Consider the following 24,500-nt stretch of genomic DNA (forward strand, 5'->3'; position numbering starts at 1 on the left):
TGCAATGAACATTGGGGTACCTAGATATTTTCGAATTACAGTTTTCTCCAGAAATATATCCCCAGGAGTGGGATTCCTGGATCATATGGTAACTCTATTTTTAGTTTTTTAAGGAATCCTCATACTGTTCTCTATAGTGGCTATACCAATTTATATTCCCACCAACAGTGTAGGAAGGTTCCCTTTTCTCCACACCCTCTCCAGCATTTATTGTTGCAGATTTTTTTGATTCTGACCAGTGTGAGGTGATATACCTCACTGTAGTTTTGACTTGCATTTCTCTAATAATTAGTGATGTTGAGCATCTTTTCATGTGCTTTTTGGCCATCTCTGTGTCTTCTTTGGAGAAATGTCTATTTAGATCTTCTGCCCATTTTTTGTTTGGGTTGTTTTTTTTTGATATTGAGCTACATGAGCTGTTTGTATATTTTGGAGATTAATCCTTTGTCCATTGCTTCATTTGCAAATATTTTCTCCCATTCTGAGGGTTGTCTTTTCGTCTTGTTTATGGTTTCCTTTGCTGTGCAAAAGCTTTTAAGTTTAATTAGGTCCCATTTGTATATATATATATATATATTTTTTTTTTTTTTTCCCGGTAGCGGGCCTCTCACTGTTGTGGCCTCTCCCGTTGCGGAGCACAGGCTCCGGACGCGCAGGCTCAGCAGCCATGGCTCACGGGCCCAGCCGCTCCGCGGCATGTGGGATCCTCCCAGACCGGGACACGAACCTGTGTCCCCTGCATCGGCAGGCGGACTCTCAACCACTGCGCCACCAGGGAAGCTCCTGTTTTTATTTTCATTACTCTAGGAGGTGGATCAAAAAAGATCTTGCTGCGATTTATGTGAGAGAGTGTTCTGCCTATGTTTTCCTCTAAGAGTTTTATAGTATCCAGTCTTAACACTTAGGTATTTCACCCATTTTGAGTTTATTTTTGTGTATGGTGTTAGAAAATATTCTAATTTTATTCTTTTACCTGTAGCTGTCCAGTTTTTCCCAGCACCACTTATTTAAGAGACTGTCTTTTCTCCACTGTATACTCTTGCCTTCTTTTTTCATAGATTAGGTGACCATAGGTGCATATGTTTATCTCTGGACTTTCTATCCTGTTTCATTGATCTATATTTCTGTTTCTGTGCCAGTACCATACCGTTTTGATTACTGTAGCTTTGTAGTATAGTCTGAAGTCAGGGAGCCTGATTCCTCCAGCTCTGTTGGCTCAAAGTTTTTACCTGTCACATCCAGGGTATAAAAGCCACTTAAATATTAACTCACCAAGAAATTTTGATGGTATTCTTTCTGAAAATGTTTATAATTATAAGCAGAGTAAATAAAAAATTCTCCCTAATAACATTGCTAGGATATAGTATCTAACATCGTAAAATAGCCTCATAGCAATTTTTTTGCCATACCTTCTAAAAAGCCAGCAGATTGCCAGGTTTTTTATAATAATGTCACTCTAAATACCCAGAAGTCTAAATGTAATTCTCTCTTGTGTGCCTATGTTATGGTTGTGTGTCTCAGGGAAAACTTCATGTGGGTTCAATATGGACCCTTTTCATATCAAATGCTGCTCTGGAGTGAGGTTGAATTGTAAATTGAAATATGTTTTCTGTAAAATGGTAGTAGTAGCCAAAACAGTATACATTTTTGTTTAAAATTTAGTCATCAGAATAGTGTTTAAAAGGGAAAAACAAATCAGATTCTCAATGAAGCCCAAGTGCAGTAGGTGCTGGGTAAGCAGGAATTCTTATAAATAATAATTCTAAAGATTGGGGCCCAAAGTCTAACCACTTTGGGTTACAGCCTTAGCTATCTCTGTGGACCATATGGTCATTCTGTTGTAAATATGGACACTGCCTGGAGTGTACAGATGTTCCCTAGCTTCCAAGAAGCACACAGACTCTAGAATCAGTGGGTAACTCTTTTCTAAAATAGCTCATCCTGAGTATCGGATGATGGAAAGGGATACCTCTAAGCTTCCGAACAGTAGAACATTCTTACCTTCCTTCCCTGCGGAGGTCTCTGTTTTGCCTGGTGGAGGAAGAGGGAGTTGTCACAGTACAATTTCAGGAATGTTGGGAGCTGTGCTTTGGTTCATCTCCTGCTGGTGTAGAGCCCACGGAGGTCTCTGGAGGGCAAGGGATCAGATAAGAAAGAAGTCATTCCTTATAGACTGAGAAATCTGAAACCTTAGAAATTCTTGCTGATGAATTTTATTCCCTTCTAGTCTGAGAAACTTTTCTGTCTTCCTAGCAAGAGACGCATGGAACAAATCACTGATGGTGTGAACAATATTTGAGATAAATGCAACTGTCAGATAATTTCCTAGGAGTTCTACAAGGGCTTGTGGTGACTGCAAGCCGCTGAGTCTGTGTTTTAATTCAGTGGAATATATTCAGACTCCTTTGGGGAGTCTAACACGTCTTTAGCCAAGGGCTCAATGCTACATTATTAGTAATAGTTTTATGTGAGTATGTATGTTCTTGAGCAATTAAGCCATTTCTCCAAAATTTCTGTTCAGTACAAACAGTAAGCCCAGGTCAGAAATGTTCACAAGACATTATCAAACTCTAATGGAGGTTTGATTTTTCCTGGTGTTCAGAACACAATTTCTAAACATGGTGAAGAAAAATTACCTTGGATGTATGGTGCTTCATTGAACAGTGACCTTTCAGGTTAATTAAGAAAGCTGGAGCCCCAGAGGATTTTTGAGCAACTTTTTTGTTGCCTGAGGGAACGACAGAATAGAAATGTGATGTAAATGTTTAGAAAGGGGATGATTTGCAAGGTTGTGAAAAAGCGAAGACCAGCTGCTGGAAGAAAATGCTTTTATATGATTTCAAAAGAGAGATACTTTTTTAAGTAAAATTTGGACCCTCAGACCTCCTAGCTTTTCTATAAATTGGCTTTTGTGTATCCACATTAAGCCTTTTATTTGCTCCTGTTTAATGTATGATCAAACGTTGAAAAGAGAGAGGAAAATGGGTCCGTTCTACAAAACTGCAACGGAAGCATTGGTTTTTTCAATTTTCTGTATAGAAATGTTTGCTCACTCTCTATGCTAAGTAGTTTAATAATGCCAGGCGTCTAATGACCAGTTTTCTTTTTTTTTTCCAGCTGACTCAGGTGTAGACACTTTGGCAGTGTTTATGGCCAGCAGCGGAACGACAGACGTCACTAATCGGAATAGCCCAGCCACACCACCAAACACCCTTAATCTCCGTTCCTCCCACAATGAATTGTTGAACGCTGAAATAAAACACACAGAAACCAAGAACAGCACACCCCCCAAATGCAGGAAAAAATATGCACTAACTAACATCCAGGTGGCAATGGGCCTCTCGGATCCGGCCGCACAGCCCCTGCTGGGAAATGGCTCTGCCAACATCAAGCTGGTGAAAAATGGAGAGAACCAGCTCCGGAAGGCTGCAGAACAAGGGCAGCAGGACCCCAACAGAAACGTCAGCCCCACTGCAGTCATCAACATAACTTCTGAGAAGTTAGAGGGTAAAGAGCCCCACCCACGGGATTCCTCGGGCTGTGAGATTTTACCCTCCCAGCCCCGAAGAACCAAGAGCTTCCTGAATTACTATGCAGACCTGGAAACCTCAACCAGAGAACTCGAGCAGAACTTGGGCAACCAGCATGGGGCTGTGGAAGAGAAGGCCCAGCCAGGCCAGAGCCAGGCCTCCACCGTCACTGGGAATGGCGACTTACTGCTGCAGAAACCAAACAAACCCCAGTTCAGCCCTGAAGATGGCCAGATAGCCACCATATCATCCAGCCCGGAGACCAAGAAGGATCATCCTAAAACGGGGGCCAAAACCGATTGTGCACTCCACCGGATCCAGAACCTGGCACCGAGCGACGAGGAATCCAGCTGGACGACCCTGTCCCAAGACAGTGCCTCCCCCAGCTCCGCAGATGAGACAGGTACCTGGGAAAGGTGTAGCCTACGGTGGCACTTTCTTTTGGTGTTTTCCCTTACTGATGGAATTAATCTCTACACTGACCCCCTCCCCCCAAATTTTCATCTGCAGGTAGAGAAGAACATGAGCCTCTTGGGGTAAAATTGGGCAATTTGTGTGAAAATATCATTAGATTCCTCAGCGGTTTCATTTTGATTCATACATAAGTTGTTTGTCCCGGGAAGCATAGCTCCCCGGTGTTAAGTACAGTAAAACATCACCTATTTAGCAACTATACTGCCAGTGGTTAGGTGAACTATTTCTATATACTATGTAGAAATGCTGGGTTTTGTTAAGGAAAATAATAAAAGGGAGACACTTGCCAGGGGCAGGATATAACCTGAAAAAGAGAACCAAGTATTTTAAAATTCTCAGAAAAAACTTATTTATGCTCAAACTAATGAAAAGTTTAAGGTTTAAAAAGTTGAAAGTCTATTCATTAAAGACATTTCCCTTTTGACCTTTACTGGGGAACATTTTATTAGCCTTGTTCAAGTGATATTTGAAAGTGAGAAAGTAGTGTTTCTTTTAACATATATTTAGAAGTTTGGGATTTTAACTAGTCTAGTTGAGACCAGTCTTTCCTGACTTTTGTCTATATTTTGTAACATCTTTGGATTTTTCAGAGGAGTGAAAATTGTCACAGAAATGAACAGGGTCCTAAAAATCAGCTACTTTTAATCTTATCTTCTCAAAGCCCCTATTTTACTGATCATGAGACTAAAAGACTGGAGAACTGTATTGTGTCTGAATTCACTGTAAACAAGCACTCACAAAGGCTTATTTCTTTAACCTAACCCTGCCTCTGGTGGATCCCAGGGCTCTGTTAATGTGATACAGATGTAACAGATAGAACCACCAGGGAAGGAACTGACATTTTCCCCACCTGTAAGTCAGAGAAATTACAAAGACTACAGATGGGAAAAGAGGAGAAAGTAAGACATTAACTTGTTTAAAAAAACAACAAAAAAAAGTGTTTTTGAAGTGCCCTTTAAAACCAGAGTGCTTTAAATGATAGATTTTATCAGCATCCTGTAGCTGGATATGGCAGTAGGGAGGTTGAGATGAGCCCATTCATCTCAGAAATGCCTGGATCTGCACGTTATTGGAATCGTAATTATGTATAGTAATGTCACTGAGTTCACAACTCTCTATTACTTTTCACATTTAGAGACTTCATATCCTGTAGCAGATGGACACTGTCACCTATTAGTGTTTGAATCTATATAAATGGCTCCTTGAGTGTCTCACATTCAAACTCAACCTCGTGTGTTCAGCGCCCTCCACTGAGGCCACACTCTCTTCCTCACGTCGTGGCAGCCTTTCTGCTGCTCTTCCAGGACCTGTGCTCCCTTTTGTAGCTATATTTTAAATTTTACTGAAAGGTATTAAGTAACAGTAAAGTCTCCTCGGTTCCTCACTCTGGCCCCCTTTTTTCCCGTGACAACCACTACTTTTTTTTTAGTTTTTATTTTTTTCAGGAACTATTTTAGGCATATACCCACATTTATAATAAATATTAAAATTTACCCAAATTTTATAATGATATTTTTAAAGAGTCCTTACCATTTAGAGATACATACTAAAATATTATAGTATAATATAATATATTATACTATAATATTGTATATGGGATTTTGCCCATAAGCTGATCCTTGTTAAAGGTGGGTACATAAGGGTTTATTATTCTGTTCTCTCTCATTCTGTATGTTTAAAAATTTCCACAGTAAAAATTAAAACAAGAAAAAAAATGACACATTACATTGTTTTATAAATGCTTTGCTTTTTCCACCAAAGTATATATTTTGCAGATCAGTTCATATCAGGATATAGCATTTTTCTACCTCAGGCTGAATTTAAGTATTAAGCATGCTGTTCCACCCTCTTCAAGCTCCATGATTTATTTAATGATTCCCTCGCTGCTGAGTGTTTAGTGTATTTCTTTCCCTGGCCCCTTCGCCTATTGAGTGCTGTGTCAAAAAGGGCTGGTGGTGAACACCAAGTTTATTTTTAATTTAATTTAATTTTATTTATTTATTTATTTGGCTGCATCAGGTCTTAGTTGCAGCATGCGGGATCTTTTGTTGTGGTGCGCAGGCTTCTCTTTAGTTGCGGCGCGAGGGCTTCAGGGCATGCGGGCTTAGTTGTCCCACGGCATGTGGGATCTTAGTTCCCAGACCAGGGATCAAACCCGCGTTCCGTGCATTGGAAGGCAGATTCTTAACCACTGGACCACCAGGGAAGTCCTAAGAGCACCAAGTTTAAACTGTACCTGTACACTGTCTTGGTCCACTGCCACTCTCTCCAGGGGGCCTTTCCAGGGTCCCCTTGGCTCACCACTCATTTGCCTGGTGTCCTGGTGTTACTTGCTGCTGGGTTTCTCTACAGAACCCATTACAGGGCTTGGCATGTGATGTGAACTGGATTAGAGTTTTCTGACATGTTGGGGGATACATTCATTTATCATTCTTAAAGTTGCTTTTGAAGACCTTGAATTTTAGAGTAAGGATGGCAGTATGGTGATGGCCCGTAATGGCTATCTAAGGATAGACATTTTGAATCAGATGTGCTTGAAAAAGTGTGTTAGCTGTGACCCAACTCTCTAAAGCTGTGAGATTGAGTTTTTTACAAATGCTAGAAGCCATCCCTTCAAAATCATCACTTCGGGATCTTTATTTCAGCTTAATGCAATGCCTCAGAATATTAATAATATTTGGGAATTCTTTTGGAATTTCCTTAGAGCCAGTTGTGAACTCCAACTGAAAAGACACCTCTTTACTTCATGATCACACAGATTACATAAATTAGCGAGTAAAGTAAAATAATTGATTATTCAGCATTGGTATTTTGAGTTCATCTTTCCAGTGAAACATACTGTTAGTGTTCACAATGATCACAGTCAATTTTTTTTTTTTTTTGGCCACACCGTATGGCACCTGGGATCTTAGTTCCCCGATCAGGGATCGAACCCATGCCCCCTGCATTGGGAGTGCGGAGTCTTAACCACTGGACTGCCAGGGAAGTCCCACAGTCCATTTAAATTAAACACTTCTAATGGTGAAATCATTATTATATATGTTTTATATAGTATATATGAGTTTTTATATATATATATGTAAAATAAACACAAACTACTAATTGTTGAAAGAAAATAAATAAGAGCAAGTATTTTGTCAGATACTAGTATGCAGCGCCATGGTACATATATACATATACACAAAGTGTACATACTTGCTTATTCACTGTGTGCTAAGCAAATATTCATCACAGTGGTGTATGTTGTATGACTAAATCTTGACCCAGTTATCTTTGGATTGTAGACTGTGCTTTGGGGAGCCTGGAAAAATAAATAGACTCATTTCTACCTTAGAGGCATGCTTTCCAAGTTAGAATGCTATTTATAAAATAAAATGCACTGCCCAGCCCAGAGACTGACCACTTTCTATTTCCCTTTCTTTCTGAATTGCCCAGCTCGGCATGTTAGTAACTTTCTTTGCACAGTCGATCATGTATATATGTTTCTCCTCTTTTCCTCCTATGTCGTCTGTCCTTTGAGAAGCAAGAGGTTATTAGAAGCGGGGGGTGGCAGGGAAGCATCAGCGGAATTACTGAGTTTCATAGGAATTTAGAAAAGTTCAAAAGAATGCCCTGACCTGGATTCTAAAGGAAAGTGTTGCATCATTTTGGTACTTGAAAGTGGGAACCTTAAGTCTGTTCAGGTTTTGCCAGAGATGCAGTCCCCTCAGTGGCCCCAGGTAAGCATGATGGCTCAGATAGATATAGGTTGGTCAGATTGTGTGTAGTCTTTCCATTAATCACCTGGTGGTTTTTTTTTTTGCGCTACACGGGCCTCTCACTGTTGCGGCCTCTCCCATTGCGGAGCACAGGCTCCGGACGCACAAGCTCAGCGGCCATGGCTCACCGGCCCAGCCGTTCCGCGGCATGTGGGATCTTCCCAGACCGGGGCACGAACCCATGTCCCCTGCATCGGCAGGCAGACTCTCAACCACTGCGCCACCAGGGAAGCCCATCACCTGGTGTTTTATGTTTGCTTCATAAAAACTTTGGAAAGACACAACATTCTGATACTACCAGGGTACCTAGTTTGTACCAACAGGTAACTTAGGTTTAATTTGGGGCTTAATAAAATTGAAGATATAAAATGTGAAACTGGATGGATCTTGTGGAATAGGCATTTCAAAATTAAGTTCATTACTAAAGTGTACAAAGGCAGAATATACACCGAGAAAATCAAATCTAGATGGTGTGACAGTGGGCCCAGTGCTGCATTAATTTATCATTGAGAGGATGGGCTCTAGAGTCAACTTCCCAAGTTCAAACCTCAGCTGGGTTCCATGTAGGCAATTTGCATAGCCTCTCAACTGTAAACTGGGGGTGCTAGTAGGGTTTTAGCATAGATCTGTTGTGAAGATTAAGTGAGAGCATCTTTGAAGAGCTCTTAGAACAGTGTCTGGCATATAGCAGGAGCTTAATAAATATCAGTGCTTATCATTATTAGTGATAATCATTATCAGTACAGCATGAGATAAAAGTTTACGTCTCTCTTAATTACGGATTACCTATATTTTGGGCTCTGATTTTATTACATATTAAAAAACTTTTTAAAAATTGGAGTGTAGTTGCTTTACAGTGTTGTGTTAGTTTCTGCTGTACAGTGAAGTGAATCAGCTTTATGAATACATATATCCCCTTTTTTGGATTTCTTTCCCATTTAGGTCACCACAGAGCATTGAGTAGAGTTCCCTGTGCTATATAGCAGGTTCTCATTAGTTATCTATTTTATACATAGTGGTGTATATATGTCAATCCCAGTCTCCAAATTCATCCCACCCCACCCCCCGTTTCCACCCCTGGTCTGCATACGTTGGGCTCTGATTTTAGTTAGGACTTTCTGCATCTTCTAAGGGCAGGGATTGGTTTATCTTCATCTTTGTGCTGTCAATGCCTGAAATATAGCAGGTAAACTTAGTAAATAAATAATGACTAATTGAATAAAAATGGAAACTATCTACATATATCTCCAAATGGCCCTGATGTATTGAGTAAGTCATTTAATATTATATTTTAATCAATGCCTGATTTTGATATTGGGTACATATTTTTAACTTAATTGATGATATTGCCTCACAGTGGAGGGAGGATACTGATTAACAAATTCCTGGGGAAGGCACAGTGAAATTCTGGGTGCCAGGTCTTGTTTGTGATACTCTCTCACACTCAGGTGGCCATGCTGGGACTTGAACCAAGATCTTTGGACCTAGCATCCAGCGCTTTTCCACTGTATCATAGTTTTGAGACCTAGGCTCGTGGCACCAGTGGCTGAATACATCAGACTTTATCCACCTCAACTAGATTATCCTGATAATCTGAAAGATAGAAAATTATATTTTAGAGGAATTTTCCATTCCTGTAAACAGTTGAGTTTTAGCTCAATTTTCAGCTCCTCTGTGAAACCTTTCTGGACCCTCTGAGCTGTTGAAAGTCCTTTTTCTGTACCTCAAGGAAATATTTCCAATTCTCTGTTATCACATTCCTCTCAGCAGTTTGTAACCTTACTGGAAAGTTTTTGTTTAGACTTGGAGCTCCATGAAAGTAGGAGCTGAGTCTTCATTACGTGTGGATGTGAACCTCTTCACACAGTACGTAACACATAGTGACAGGCTCCATAAATGTTATCAGTTTGCTGGTTGGGTAGATGGAGCTGGACCACAAACATGCATACTTTGAGGTCTGCTACATCAGTACAGCTTTAGAAACAGAAAAGGTAAGCACAACTTGTATAAAATAATTGTTCAGAGCACCTGGATACGGTGATTCTTATTTGTATTCTAGGCTCCAGGGAGGGATGAAGAGTTGGGGCCAGTAGTTCAGTGTGTCACAAACGTTCTTTGTGTTTGAGTTTTTAAGTCTGCAAGTCAGAATAGCCAGGGTTAAGGAAAAGGACCATTTTGTTTTCACTTACCCTCACACTTTGCCTTGCATTGTAAGTTGAACCATGTTGCTCGAGAGTTTGAATCCTTTGCTGTCTTAAGTTGATTGGTTTCCAGTCTTGAGGCAAGCAAAGTGGAACTCTTTTGCAAGTTGGATAGCTAGTGAGGGCAAAAGCCAAGGCACAAACCTAATTATGTCAACGCAATTGGCAGCACTAATTATTTCTGGACTTAGCTAGCTTAAGAGTGTTAGAGCTTTGGATAAGTTTATATTATTAACTTTCCGAAACGTCTTCTAAATGTTCATTTTATGTCAAATGGATTTTGGTAATTTCAACCATAAATTATTTTGAAATTGCTTTTTGAAAGCTCCTATCCCTTTAAAAAAAAACTCCAGGATATAGAAAAGACCCAGTGTTCAGCTGGTTTGTCCTGTTGAATTAATTTTAATCTTTCAAACACCCTTTAGTGATTCACTAGCCTTCTTGTCTTGTCTTCTCAGTTGAGCGTTCCCTGATGTGACAGGAGGAATTCAAGAAGACAGATGTGAGATGTTTCCAAAATAGCTCGGACACATAGTTCTGGGATGGATGGTGTGATTTCCAAATTAGATTTTAGTATCTCGGGAGTAAGATGTATAAAAAGATATTTTATTTCACCTCATGAACTTAAGGAAGAAAATGATTTTGCTCAATTAATTATTTTTGGAAAGTTCTAGAAACAATTTATATTCAGTTGAATGATAGGATAGGTTTTGGTTGCCTTCCATTATAAAGTATTATACTAGGTACTTCAGGGTACACAAAAAAATGAATACAGTGCAATGAGTGGCAACAGAAGTCTACCAGTCTAGTAGTGAGCACAAGACCGTTGATATATTCAAGATGGAACCAGGAAGGAGCCATGAGATGGTGGAATGTTGTGGGGTAAGGAGAGCTTAGAGGAGGAAGAAAGTTTGACTGGGATATGGAAGCTCAGGCATCGAAGTTATCTGTGCTGGAAATTAAATAGGTTTTCAACAGATGAAGATGTGGGGAGATCATTGCCCTTCAGAGCTATTAAAAAAGTAAGGAGTCCTGGGCTTCCCTGGTGGTGCAGTGGTAGACAGTCTGCCTGCCAGTGCAGGGGATATGGGTTCGTGCCCCAGTCCGGGAAGATCCCCCATGCCGCGGAGTGGCTGGGCCCGTGAGCCATGGCCACTGAGCCTGCGCGTCCGGAGCCTGTGCTCCACAATGGGAGAGGCCACAACAGTGAGAGGCCCGCGTACTGCAAAAAGAAAAAAAAAAAAAGAAAAAGTAAGGAGTCCTTTTCTTTTTTAAAATTAATCACTGAAGAAGTGTAATTCATGATTTTTTACCCCACTCTTATGTCTGCTTTACTGGCATCTTGAAAATAAAAATTTTAGAACCTAGTTTGGCAGGTTGCTTGGCTTCTGGGGAGAGGGAGTGGACAGAGACAGAGAGTCGCTGCTTAGGAAATGACTGGATGGAGTCCTCCAGTAGTCCTGCGTGAAGTGCTCCCAGAAGCGCCAGTGATGCCTCCTTGGAGGAGGGCATGTCGCCTCTACGATTGTGACTCAGTGGGATCATAGAGACAAAAAGACTACCAGCCACTTTCAGAAATTTTCTGGTCAAATTTCATCATGAACATTCTGCCCTGACCCACTGTCCTCACAAAAGAACCTTAAGTTAATAAACACATAGAGAGATTTATGGTTTTAAAAGCCAAGAGGCTATAGCAACTTCCAGGTAGTCGGCAAGCTTGAATTTGTCTACATTTATGGGGAGCTGAAATGGATCTGCAACTTTACCGTGATTTTCACTGAGCGGTAGTATCCGTGGAAGTTAACAACCATTCAAGTGTTTGTGGGTTTGTTCACCATTGCTTTGTTTTAATTCATCCATTCATTTTTTCATTTGTTAATTCATATATATGTACACATGCCAATTATTTTTTTAATGTCTACTCTGGGGGCTGTGCTAGGTGCCCCAGACATAGAATTAAATTAGAACCAGTCTGTGACCTCAGATAGCTCACCTACAGTTTCCTGTCTCCATGGAAGACGTCCCCAGCATCTGAAATGTGTCCCTGGGTTCTTTGTCCCATTTCACACGGCATGCCTCAGGAAGTACGGAAAGATAAAGCCCATCCCCAGATCCTGGGCAGTGTAGTTTACAAGCAAAGAAGAGAAGAAGGTGTTTAGATGTTATATTAGTTTCTCAGGGCTGCTGCAACAAATTACCATACACTTTGTTTTAAGCCTTCCCTGGTGGCGCAGTGGTTGAGAGCCCGCCTGCCAATGCAGGGCAAGGGGATTCGAGCTCTGGTTCGGGAAGATCCCACATGCCGCAGAGCAACTAAGCCCATGTGCCACAGCTACTGAGCCCGCATGCTACAATAACTGAAGCCAGCGTGCCTAGAGCCCGTGCTCTATAACAAGAGAAGCCACCGCAATGAGAGGCCTGCCCACCGCAGTGGGCAGTGAAGAGTAGCCCTCACTCGCCGTAACTAGGGAAAGCCCATGAGCAGCAGCGAAGACCCAGTGCAGCCAAAAATAAATAAATAAAATAAATAAATTTATTTTTAAAGAAAACATACCATACAGGCTTAAAACAAAGAAATTTATTCTCTCGCAGTTCTGGAGGCTAGAAGTTTGAAATCAAGGTATCAATGGGCTTATTCACCCTCTAAAGGCTCTTTCCTTGCCTCTTCTAGGCTTCTGGTGGGTCCTAGCAATGCTTGGCATTCCTTGGCTTATAGCTGCATCACTGCAGTCTCTGCCTGTGTCTTCCCATGGCCTTCTTATAAGGACAACAGTTGTTGGATTTAGGGCCCACCCTAATCCACTACAGCCTCACCTTAACTGATTATATCTGCAAAGACCATGTTTCCAAATAAGATCACATCCTGAGGTTCTGAGTGGATATGAATTTTAGAGGAATACTGTTCAACCCAGTACAGATATCTTCGTAGATAATTCCTTAGTATCTGCAACACAGAGGAGATGTGAAAGGATATTTGCAGAAATTTTGTGTTTAAATTTTTCAGGAAGGAAAGTTAATACTTGCAGATATTGTCAGAATTGACAAATGGATAGAGTATGCTGCAAAGGACCTCAAGATAGTTTTGGTTGCCTTCACCCAAATTCTTGTATGAAGGAACTTAGTGTGGACCTGATACTGGTGAATCTGAAACCATAAACCCAACTGAGATTGGGAATGAGTATGGGAAGGGCAGGAAAATGTGATAAAGACACTGTAAAGCTTCACATTTAGCACTTTGGCTCAGTTCTGAACAGGATAGTTCAGGGAACTTGGCAATATGGGGATGGTGTTATTCCTTTGGATCAAAGCTTAAAAACAGACAGACAGCGATATTAGCAACAGCCATGCTTTTCTTACCTCTGTTTAAGAGACATTGCTTACCAAACATAGAGTACGTTCTTAGGAGCTTTGCAGAATATAAAAGAAAAACTATGACCCTAACTTTAGGGCAATGCAAAGGCAATATGATGCCATGAAAGTTTCAGAGGTCACAAACGCACAGTGCTGGGGAGTGCGCAGGAGGCCTGCAGACAGGTTTTGTCTAGCAGATGATGTTTTGAATTAGATGCCAACGCTTAGAAATTGGGAGCTTTTACATAGAAATATGGGTTTCCTCTTTCTTTTCTAAATCCAGAAATCTCATAACACTGGGCTCAAATGCCATGGAGGCCCCAGTCAGCGGCAGCCCTTTAGATGGGTCCTGCCTTCTGGGGCTCAAGGCATTAGGCCTGTGGATTCCTGCTCTAAGTGTCAGCCATCACACACACGAAACTATTATAGTAGAAAGAACTAGGCTTGGTTGGTCTTGCCCGTTACAGCTGTGTGCAACTGTAATGCTATATAGTAGCAGCATGCTCGCACCGGCAGACTTGTTTTAATCATAGTCATCCTAGTCTCAGTCCCATGCCTTCTGGTAGAATTATAAAGTGTGACATGAACTGTTAAGCAAAACATGCTTGAAAATTCCAAAGACATCTTTAGATGACTTCTCAGAGTTCTCCATCTGTTAATCTGGGTAGAGGAGGGAAAACATTAGCTTTTCAAAAGCTAGGTTGTAGGTGGTTCATAAATTTTGTGCTTCAAGTCTGGCTCAGTTAATACACCCAGTTTGCTTTCATAAATGTGAGGGTAGTTACCAATTACCCTTATAATTTTTATATTGTGTTTCCCTTTCAGATCCCTTGGGTTCAAAGCAGTGAAATAAAATCTTCCCATTCGAACAGATTTGACTAGAAAATTGAATCATTTAACTATTAGAAAATCATACGTGGTTAGCATTCCATGTGTAAGAGTCAGAACGTGAGAGGACGGGATAACTCCAGCCCTAAAACATTGTTGTCAGTATCTAAGAGAGGAGGTGATATTTATTACTACGTGAGCTTTCCTTTTTTTCCCTTTTCGTTTTGCCTTCTATAGATTTACTCTTGAATATGATTGAGTTTAATCTTTGCAAGGATTCTTCTTTAATATCATTAAGGACATTGTTAGGTGATCATTCTTCTTCCTCAGCATAATTTGAAGAAGTCTTCATATAGAACTGTACTGAATTGGTACACCTAGGATATTATAAAGGTAGATCTCCATCCTGGAAGTGGCTTGTTTAGGAAGCTGATTTCGGTCTGGTATTTTTTTGTTACCAGGACACTTTTTTTCCTCATACACATGTAGTATACGTGATGGTTAGGTATACAAGACGGCTGGCCCATAAAAGCCTACTTAGACATGTGAAATAGTATCAGTAGAACTGTAGGACCTTTTCTCAGCATATTCTAGAAGAAAAGGTGGTCATAGTTCTATGTGATTTTGTCAGAAAGTGGGAGAATGGAGATGACCCCCAACTCCAAACCATTGGGAAATGGTTTTGGGAGGTGTAGCAAAGGAAGTTCAAGGGCTGAGGGTGGTGAGTTAGATACCTGGTAATTGGAAGCCTCCAGGGACACTTCTTTGTAATGGGCTAACTCCTCAGTTCCTACTTTTCTGTTTGTGCTGCAGGGATGTGTCCTTTGGGGGACCTTTGACCAACATTTCCTTTCATCCTTTGCTTACTATGGACAAGGAAGACATTCTATGACCTCCTGCCCTTCCTTTCTTTCCCCGGAATAAGCGTCAGCTTCTTTTCAGTGTTCCCTAGTGGCTTTCACCTTTTAGTCAACGTCTTGTCACTCTGTCTCTCATTTATTTTTCCTCCACATGCTATGGAATAAGAGCCCTGAGTCAGTGAATGGACTCTCTGTATAATGTATCAGAGAGAAGCATTTTCACCTCAGGTCCGTTGTATCTTCAATGTAGTTAAGCATTATTGGGTTGGTAAAGTCTAGACTGTTTATTTTTAGGATACTTTTTAGTAAGGGTGATAAGTTAACCTTAATCTACTCACATACTTTCAGCTGATGAATGTCTACTGGGTTCCTAGTATGTGCAAGGAACTGAGCTAGTTCTCTGGGTGATTCCAAGATTGAGCCATAAGCTTTCCTTCAAGGAACTCAGAGGCTCCTTCCTCAAGATTATTTTAAATCTCTGTCTTACCACTTTCTGGGCTTTAGAGTCAAACATTCTGACTCATCCCAGTTCCATCACTTTCTTAACCTCTGAGTCCCAAGTTTCTTATCTCTAAAGTGGGCATAATAATAGGACCGACCTTATAAAATTGTTACTTAAAGCCCTTGGTGCAATAACTGGCTCACAGAAAGCACTTTTTGAAATGTTAACTATCATTATAATTATTGTCTTATCTTTGCTATGAGATTGAAACCTTCTTCAGGGTGTAAGCTGTTTTGCCTTTGTTGTTGTTGTCTTTAATCCCCAGAAATGACTCCATTTGATGGGTACTCATGTTTGAGTGAATGATTAGCATAATAGGTAAACTGTATTATTTATACTAGGAGTGCAACAAATTAAAGGTAATAGTTTACCTTCAAGAAGTTGACGATAATTAAGAGGATGCATAAATCCTCTGCTTCTCAAAGTTAGTGTACAGGAAAATCTCCTGGAGATCGTGTTGAAATGTAGATTGTGATTCCATAGGTTTGGGCTAGGGCCTGAGATTCTGCATTTTTAGCAAGCTCTGTCATAACTCTGGTGCTTGACTGCACGCTGAGTGATAACACCGGACTGTAAACCACAGGAGGAAGGGTCCAGTCTGTTTTATTCACTGCTTTATCTGGAGCACACAGGGTAAACAGTGCCTGGTTTATACTTGTGTTAAAAGAATAACATAAGCATACCTCAAAACATAAGTAGTTGGTACCAGCTAGATTTTTGCCAAGTATACAGAACAGATCAGGGTCATAAAGTTCCGGATAAGGTATTTCTTGACCTGGAGGGCTCTTGTGGTGCAAGAAGAAGATAAAATTGAAAGACAAATGGGGTTTGGAGAAATAAAGAAGTGGTGGGCACACGGAAAAAAGAAACTGGAAGAAATCAAAAGAAGAGTTTGCTCTAAAGCACTGTTCTCAAACTTTTTGGTCTTGGGGACCTCTTTACACTTTGAAAAATTATTGAGAACCCCAAAGGTCTTTGCTTATGTGGATTATATCTATAAGTGTTTATTGTTTATTTATTTAGAAGTTAAGACAGGTATTTTAAAAAATTACTTATTTAAAAAAGAATAAGAAACCCATTAATGTTAACAAAATAGGATGTTTTGTGAAGCACAACCATTTTTTTCCCAAAGCCAACAACAATTTATGAGAGAAGTGATAATTGTTTTATTTATTGGAAAATCTCTTTAATGTATGGCTTAATTGAAGGCATCTGGATTCTCTTATCTGCTTCTACCTTTAGTGTGTCTTAGTAAGTTGTTTTGATTAAAGTAGATGAAGAAAATCCTTCCTACCTCTTACAGTTATATAGGCAGAAATAGCCTTTTCAGGCAATTATGGATATTCATTTTTTCATGTTACACCAAAACTTGGTAATTGGTGGTTTCTTAAAGGTTAGTTACAATGTAGAATCTGAAACCACAATAGTAAACTTTTTTGTCCTGTGTTATATTAAAATCCATTGGTCTGTCATACATAATTTTGTAACATCATGCATTGGCAATTTGGAAAATGTTGGTTCAATGAGTTATGAAGATCCAAATGTTGACACATTTCATTATACAATGTAAAAACATTACATTTGTTAATCTTACCACTCATCTCATCAGAAAAGTCATTAATTATTGGGAAGCTGTCAAACTCTCAGTGGTGGATACGAGTTTTTCCAAAATTCTAGTTTTTGCTTGAAAGCTCACATTTTATCATTGGCAACAAATACTGTCAGTTGTTTTCCTTGAAGTGACAGGCTCACCTCATTTGTTTTGAGAAAATGCCTGCCTGGTACCCAAGTTCGAATAACCATAGTTTGTCTGTCAGTGGTTCTGTCAAGTAAAAAGAGTGCTGGTTCCACGTGCTTTTCCTTGAAACAACAATCATACTTTTTTATGCAGCAGAAGTGCTCTGTGCATAATTACCTTAAAGAAGTGTATACGAGGGTTGACATTTAATAAAATTAATAATTTTTACTCCTTCAACAAGGACATTCTTAGGTGAAACTGGCGTTGGTTTTAGTAGGACTATGTAGTGTTAGGGAATACAGTAATTACTAGTATAATTTGTGCCATTTTCTCGCTTTGTGCTGAGATGCCAGCAATTTTATCTGTATTTTTTTGCATCCTATCAGTTAAATGTCAGCTCAGTGAAAAAGACTATAAATAACAACTTAGTATTATGAAAATAATTTTGACCTCAGAGGTCCCCTGAAACCCCCTTGGGAAACTTTTGCTCTCCATAAGAGGGTTAGTGCTTCCAGCAGTTTTGTTGGAGAGGAGAGTCTGTGAAGGATAGTTGTGAGAGAGGTCAGATAGGTAGGTGGAGGCCAGATTGAAGAATGCTAACACTTAATTGTGAACTTGCTTTTGTCAGCCAAACATGACTGATGGTTATGAGAAAAGAAGTGCCATTTGCAGGGTGGAGTTTGAAGACGGTATATCTGACATTGGCGCCTAGAATATGTCAGAGGGTCAAATGAGGCAAGCAGTTATGAGAGTTTCACAGCAATCCATTTGAGACCATGAGGACTGGAGACTAGTAGCTTTAAAAACAGAGCAGAGGTGGAAGAAAGGAATCTCTAGGATTTAGTGATAGATTAGATTAGATATGGGTGATGAGGGAGACAAGAGAATCAAAGATGTCAGATGTTCCGTTTGAAGACTAAAAAAATGCTGGTTTTCAGAAATAGTGAGGTTGGGAGGAGGAATTCGTTTTTGGAGAATTATGCTGTTTTTGATTTTAGATGTATGAGTTTGTGACAATGTGGGAATAGCCAGGGGGTAATGTCTTGAAGTTAGAGTTGTGGCTCTACTTGGACATAATTCTTCCACTATGTCTAGGACTTTTCTATGTTCTTTTGGTGTGTCTAAGTATGTTTTAACCATACTTAGATTTAGAAGAGTGATAGGATAAGGATGGAGTGGGAACATGGGTGTCCTAACCAGATTGGGTGGTATTAGAGGGTTGCAACAAAAAAAAAGAGAGAGAGAGAAAGAGGGAGAAAGAAAGCAAGAAAGCAAGCAAGAGAGAAAGAAAGAAAGAAAGAAACCACTGAAATAGTTAATGATGGTTTGAACCAGTCTGCTCTTTTTTCCCATTTTAAATATTAAACATGATTTAGCCATACTTCTAGAATAATGGCTAGCTGTCTCATTCACTGGTGGTTGAGCTGTTAAACACAGGGATGACCCATTCCATTTCTCTTATTTTTACTTCTCTGCAGTAAAGTTAAGGGGCCACAAGCATTCTTTCCCACTCACAAGTTGACATTGAGGGTCTCTGCCAGGTAAGGCACCCAGCAGTCCTTACCTGAAGTGGTATTCGTGACCTTTCTAGCTGACAGGCTCTAAAAAGCAGATCTGTCTCTTAGGGATGGACTGATTAATCAAATTCATGAGACTGAAATACTACAGCAAAAATATCAGTTTAATTTCTGATGAGAATGATCATTCTTCCAGGCACTGGATTTCTTGACATTATACAATCAGTGCATACTCTCAGTGCCAGTGTATTATTTCCTAATTAGAAATAATTATCACACGACCTGATTTGCCCTAAACTACGTGACTAGGCATTCTTTCCCTCTAGACAACCACACAGGAAACCCAGACATAAGCAGAAGTTTGCTTGGGGAACATGGTCTTAGCCAAAGAGAGTCAGATGAAGCTCACGTTTAAATGGTATCAAACTGGAATGGCCTGATGTGTCCTGTGTTCCCTCCCTGTGGGATGATGCTACCATGGACCCAGAATCCTTGAATTGGCTAAGATACTCTCTTGTTTGGAATTTGAGTCTATGGTCTGCTTTTTCTAAGCTACCTAGGTTTCTGACATAGGGTCTGCTTTAGTCCAGGCTTGCACTTGTGTTTAAAGTGCCATGTTCCTTTTAGAGTCAGTACTGATCTGGCCAAAATTGAACAAGAATTATAATTCTAATGAAAAACGTGTAAAAATACATTTCCTTTTAAAAAAACAATGCTTTGTTTTGCTTTTGGTAGAAGCAGGAGGTGTTCTTAATTGCTGTAGGCTCCAGAAATTAAACCACTGGAAGTCTTTTCTCTGGCTCTTGACCCTGAAATGGGATCTGTGACATCAGCTTTGATGCCACATAAAGATTGAATGTTTAAAATCCCAGCTCTGTCATTACTTAATGGGTGATTGTGGTTGAGTCACTTAACATCATGTGTTTCCCCCTCCGTAAAATGGGGTTAATAGTAGTACCTGCCTCATGGGTGGTTGCAAGGATTAAGTGAAGTAAGGCATGTGGAGTACTTAGCACAGCGCTGGATATGCGGTCAAAGAGGGACTAGGATCATGTACACGAACAAACACAAAGTACTCTCAGATAAGCACCGGAAGAGACAAAAATAGGCAGACAAGGATACAGTTCTTAATAAAGGCGTTGCAAGCAGAAGGCTGGCGTGCTTTCCATCAGGCCCTACAGAGTTTGGTTTGTGAGCCACTGCCCATGAGAATCAGCCTTAATTGAAAGGGTAGGGTGGAGGGGTGGGTCCTGAAGGTGGTGCAGTCCCCTGGGTGTGGGCATCCGGAGGGCTGGGTTCTGCCCTTGACACTCCCAGCCACAAGCCAGGGTTACTTGCACAGAGTCCTGGTGTTTTTCCCCAGCCATCCCGTGCTCCTCATTGAACAATTTTCCAAGTTTGGTTTACTCTTTTCCTCACTACTTATTCATGAGGCATCCCAGAATACTGTCCAGGAGATATCAAACATGTTGTTTATTTCAGAAGAGGAATCTATAGCTACTAAAATGAACTAAAAAGCTATGTTGATAACCAGTCAGATGAAGTATCATACTTTTCATTCACAAAAAGGTGTCCTGAGTATTAGCTGCAGAAAGTGTTAGCAAAGATGCTTTATTTATCATATCTTTTTACTTTGACAGCTTTCACTCTGTTACTCTCAGTATGAGTTTGGTATGTGCATGTGTGGGAGAGAGACAGAGGCAGACAGAGACAGGATAAAACAAACGTTCTCTTGGTTGTAGAGTGCTGTCGCTGGTAGCGTTTATAACTTTCTAGTTATAAACTAGGTGGTCTGAACATTCTCATAGGAGATTTTTAAGAGAAGCCTCAGCCCCCCCTTGTGAAAGGGTATGATGAGTAGAATCCTCAGCTAAAAAATACCTTCTGTTGTTCTGCAGATTCTGAAAGAAAGCTAGAAAACTGAGGGATAAACTAAATTAGGGAAGGAGAATTTTCAAAGCTGTAAATTTAAAAGCCCGTGTGTTTTGGGAAGAGGGGTTAAAAAGTCTAGAGCTTATCCCTACATTTTGCTTCTTTCTCTGCTCATTTGCCAAAAACGAACAAACAAAATCATCTCACTTCAAACTCAGTATCAACAAGCAGGAGAAAATTGCTGTAGTTCGAACTCTGTGTATATTTTTTTCTGTGTTCTTGGCGTATGTTTAAAAAAAAACATACTATATTATCCCTTCTATATTATTAACTCAAACACATGCCATACTTCATGTTTCCAAATATTAGTTGGGTTTTTTTGGTAAAAAAAAATAAATAAACAGAATCATTTAGTATAAGTTACTCTGGACCACCATAATTTCATCTAAAGTGTTTTGAAGGTTATATTCTTACACTTAAGGAAAGAACAGGTTAATATCAACAAGGGTATGAATGTTTCAAAATGCATGATATTCTCCAGGGGACTTATTATCAATACCAGAAAGCAAAATAAGAAATCTAAAAATCAGAAACTAATTTAAAATGACCATAAATCTGTGCAGTCAGCAGACTAAATCCTCCACCCTCCTCTCTCTATTCAGAATTCTCCCTGCTTCTTTCTCTTTTTCCCCCACTTGCCTCTGTAGAGCATATAAGCCCTATTTAAATCTTCATGAGCTGAATCTCAGAGTCTTTGCTTTCCTTGGCACAAGTGGAAGAGAAGATGCCATATACAGTTTGGAGTAACATGGTGAAACATAGTTCTAAAATGATGAATGTAGTTTGGGATGAAATAAATCACTATTTAATCTGCATTACTTTGCCCACATGGATGCACTTGGACCCACCACACATTTCCTGCATGATGGCATATTTGGACTGGATTCCATCAAGGCAAAGCATTTCCCCCAAGAGCTTGCCATAGTTCTGTCGAGAGCCTTCTGGAAGTCTGGAAGGTTTGGAATGGTAGGCTAATGAAATGCTGAGCTATTTGCTGAGTTCCTTTTTCTTCTCTTTTTTTCTTCTTCTTTTTTTTTTTTTTGGTATAGAATGTGGTTATGGCACAAGTGCTTTCATGAGAAATGATTAACTTTGGATGAATTTCACCACTTGTTTTTGGCACTTTTGTAAAATGAACACTTGTCTCAGGTTAGACACCTGATACAGCTGGAATGTTCGCGTGATGCTGGGCAGCAAACTAGGCAAAGTCAGTTTTAGGTTAAGTATTATTTTATAAAACAGTTTTTAGAGTTGGATAAATAACGTGTATTTACTGGATTATGAAGAGAAAATGCATTTCTTACTTTCACCACATTCTGGGGGCGTACTGAAAAAAGAGTGGTATTTAGAGTCAGATATATCTAGGTGTCAAATCCCAGATCCGCTTCATTGTTCTGTGTCCTTGGGCAAGTTATTAGGCGTCTCTAAGCCTCAGTTTCTTCATTTGTAAAGTGGGCTGATATCACCTTCCTCATAAAGTTCCTGTGGTGATCGAATGAGCTAACAACATGTGGAAAGTGTATGTGCTAAAATATGTGCAGATTGTCTGTATATGTAAAGTATATTCCTGGCACATGGCAGGAATCAATAAATATCTAGTTTCCTAAAATATTAGTAATGCTCATTGGTGATTCCTTTGATCTGGTGTTAACATTGGTCTAAGCTATTATTGTAGAGCCAGCAGAATGGAACTTGCACTAGAATAGATTTTATGGGTCTGAACCCTACTGCTTGCTCTGCCGAATGACCGTCTTCTGTTGCTCAGGCTGCCTGTGTGCCGTAAGCTCCTCCTTCCCTGCCTGCCCTCCCCTGCCCCAGTCTGTAAGCCTGGCTCTGTTTAATGACGACATGTTTCAGGCCTGCCTTCTAAGATGGCATTAGGATCCGCATTTCTTTCTAGGAAATCTAGAAACAGCTTGCAAATTTTTTTCATTGTCCTTTCTGTTATTTGAATATACATCATGATCATATGTATATGTGTTTATAAACCCCACACATTTGCAACATACTAATATACTATGTGCATAGATTCAACATACAAAAATAGAAATAATTGGATACAATAACAATTAAGTATAAATAGAAGATATACTTTCTTCATAATCCCGGTGGACTATCTTGCATGTCTCCCATTTTTTAAAAAATTGTGATAAAACACACATAACACAAAATTTGCCATCTTAACCATTTTTAAGTGCACAGTTCAGTTACATGAAGTACGTTCATATTTTTATGTGACTGTCACTGCCACCGATCCTTAGAACTGTTGTAAAACTGAAACTCTATATCCATTAAATAATAACCCCCTCATCTCCCCTCCCCTCAGCCCCTGACAACCACCTTTCTACTTTCTGTCTCTATGATTTTGACTACTCTGGGTGCCTCATATAACTGGAAACATGCAGTGTTTGTCTTTTGTGACTAGCTTATTTCACTTAGCATAATGTCCTCAAGGTTGAATCATGTCTAGCAAGTGTCAGAATGTCCTTCCTTTTTAAGGCTGGGTAATATTCCATCATATGTGTATGCCATATATTGTTTATCCATTCATCTGTTGATGGCACTTGGGTTACTTCCACATTGTACCACTCCCACTTTTGAGACTATTGGTGTAGCAGGTGGGCTAAAGACCTATGGTAGGTAAGCGTAGGATGGGGAATAAGAAAAGATGTGGGGTTGTCCTTGGCTAAGGATTCAACCCTGTAGTTCTCACTCTGGCCTACATTATAATCTCTTAGCTTTAAGAAATTATCTGTGCTGGGCTGTTCCCACCATGAACTCTGATTTCACTGATCTGTGATGGTAACAGTATTTATTTAAAGCTCTGGTATCAGTATTTTTTAAAGCTCTCCAGCTGATTCCACTGTGCAGGCAAGGTTGAGAATCGCTGATTAACCTTGCAGAAAGTTTCACTCTTGTAAAATGCATTGACAGTACTCACTTTATGGGAGTGATAATTGCCACCATTTCTTGAATGCCTACAGTGTGTTAGTCTCTATCCAAGCCTGAGGGAATTTAATCTTCACCACAATCCTACCGGGAAGATCCCTCCCTCCCTCCCTCCCTCCCTCCCTCCCTCCCTCCCTCCTCTCCCTCCCCTCCTTCCCTCCCTCCCTCCCTTCTTTCATTCCTTCCTTCCTTCCACTGAGGCTCAGAAAGCTGTAAGAATCATGACTTAAATTACATAGCTAAGCAACCAGAATGATCAGGATTCACACCAAGGTCTGTCTCTTCGGATTGCATGTTCCCTTTCTTTTCTTTCCTTTTCCTTTTCCTGAAAATGTGATTGAAAGTCAGATGTTTGAACAGGGAACACTAAGGGGAAAGGAGTCTCTGTTTCTGGAACACAATAAGGGTCTCAAGTCCATCTTTGGGACCTCTTCTTTGATGATTGACATAGTTTTAGCATTTTGTATGTGCTCTTTCATTTTCTTTTTTTTCCCACTTGGACAGACAATCCACTGAAGATCTCTTTGAGGCCAGGATTTGCTCTTCCTGAATACCCAATGATTATTATCTTTGTTGCTGTTGGATTAGAAAGTCTGGTTGCATGCTATTTAATCTATGAATGTGGCATCTATAATAGCATCCCCTAGAGCAAAGACATTCCCCTTCAGATGAAGCCTTCGTGACACAGTGATGACTCTAAAGCTCAGCATAACAGAGACCAGGATTCAGTGGGAGGTTTGATAATCTCTGTGATGCATGCACTTCTGTAAATCACTCTAGATTGTTTATTAGAGTAATTACAGGATAAATAAACAAGCATATTATCAAACAAAGTAAATATGTAGCTAGTTTGAACATCT

General features: G+C 40.0%; 1 protein-coding gene across 18 annotated transcripts in view; it reads left to right on the forward strand.

Annotated features, from left to right (window-relative positions):
- The window catches only part of APBB2 (amyloid beta precursor protein binding family B member 2), a 476,036-nt gene that overhangs the window by 188,880 nt on the left and 262,656 nt on the right, over window positions 1–24,500 (forward strand). For all 18 annotated transcript variants that reach the window (XM_081232470.1, XM_081232469.1, XM_081232466.1 and 15 more), the window contains one exon: window positions 3,118–3,933. In XM_081232470.1, coding sequence (XP_081088596.1) covers window positions 3,118–3,933 — 816 coding nt within the window. The remainder of the gene's footprint in view (window positions 1–3,117; window positions 3,934–24,500) is intronic.

The sequence above is a fragment of the Mesoplodon bidens genome (assembly GCF_964165515.1).
Source record: "Mesoplodon bidens genome assembly, chromosome: 1".
NCBI lineage: Eukaryota > Metazoa > Chordata > Mammalia > Artiodactyla > Ziphiidae > Mesoplodon > Mesoplodon bidens.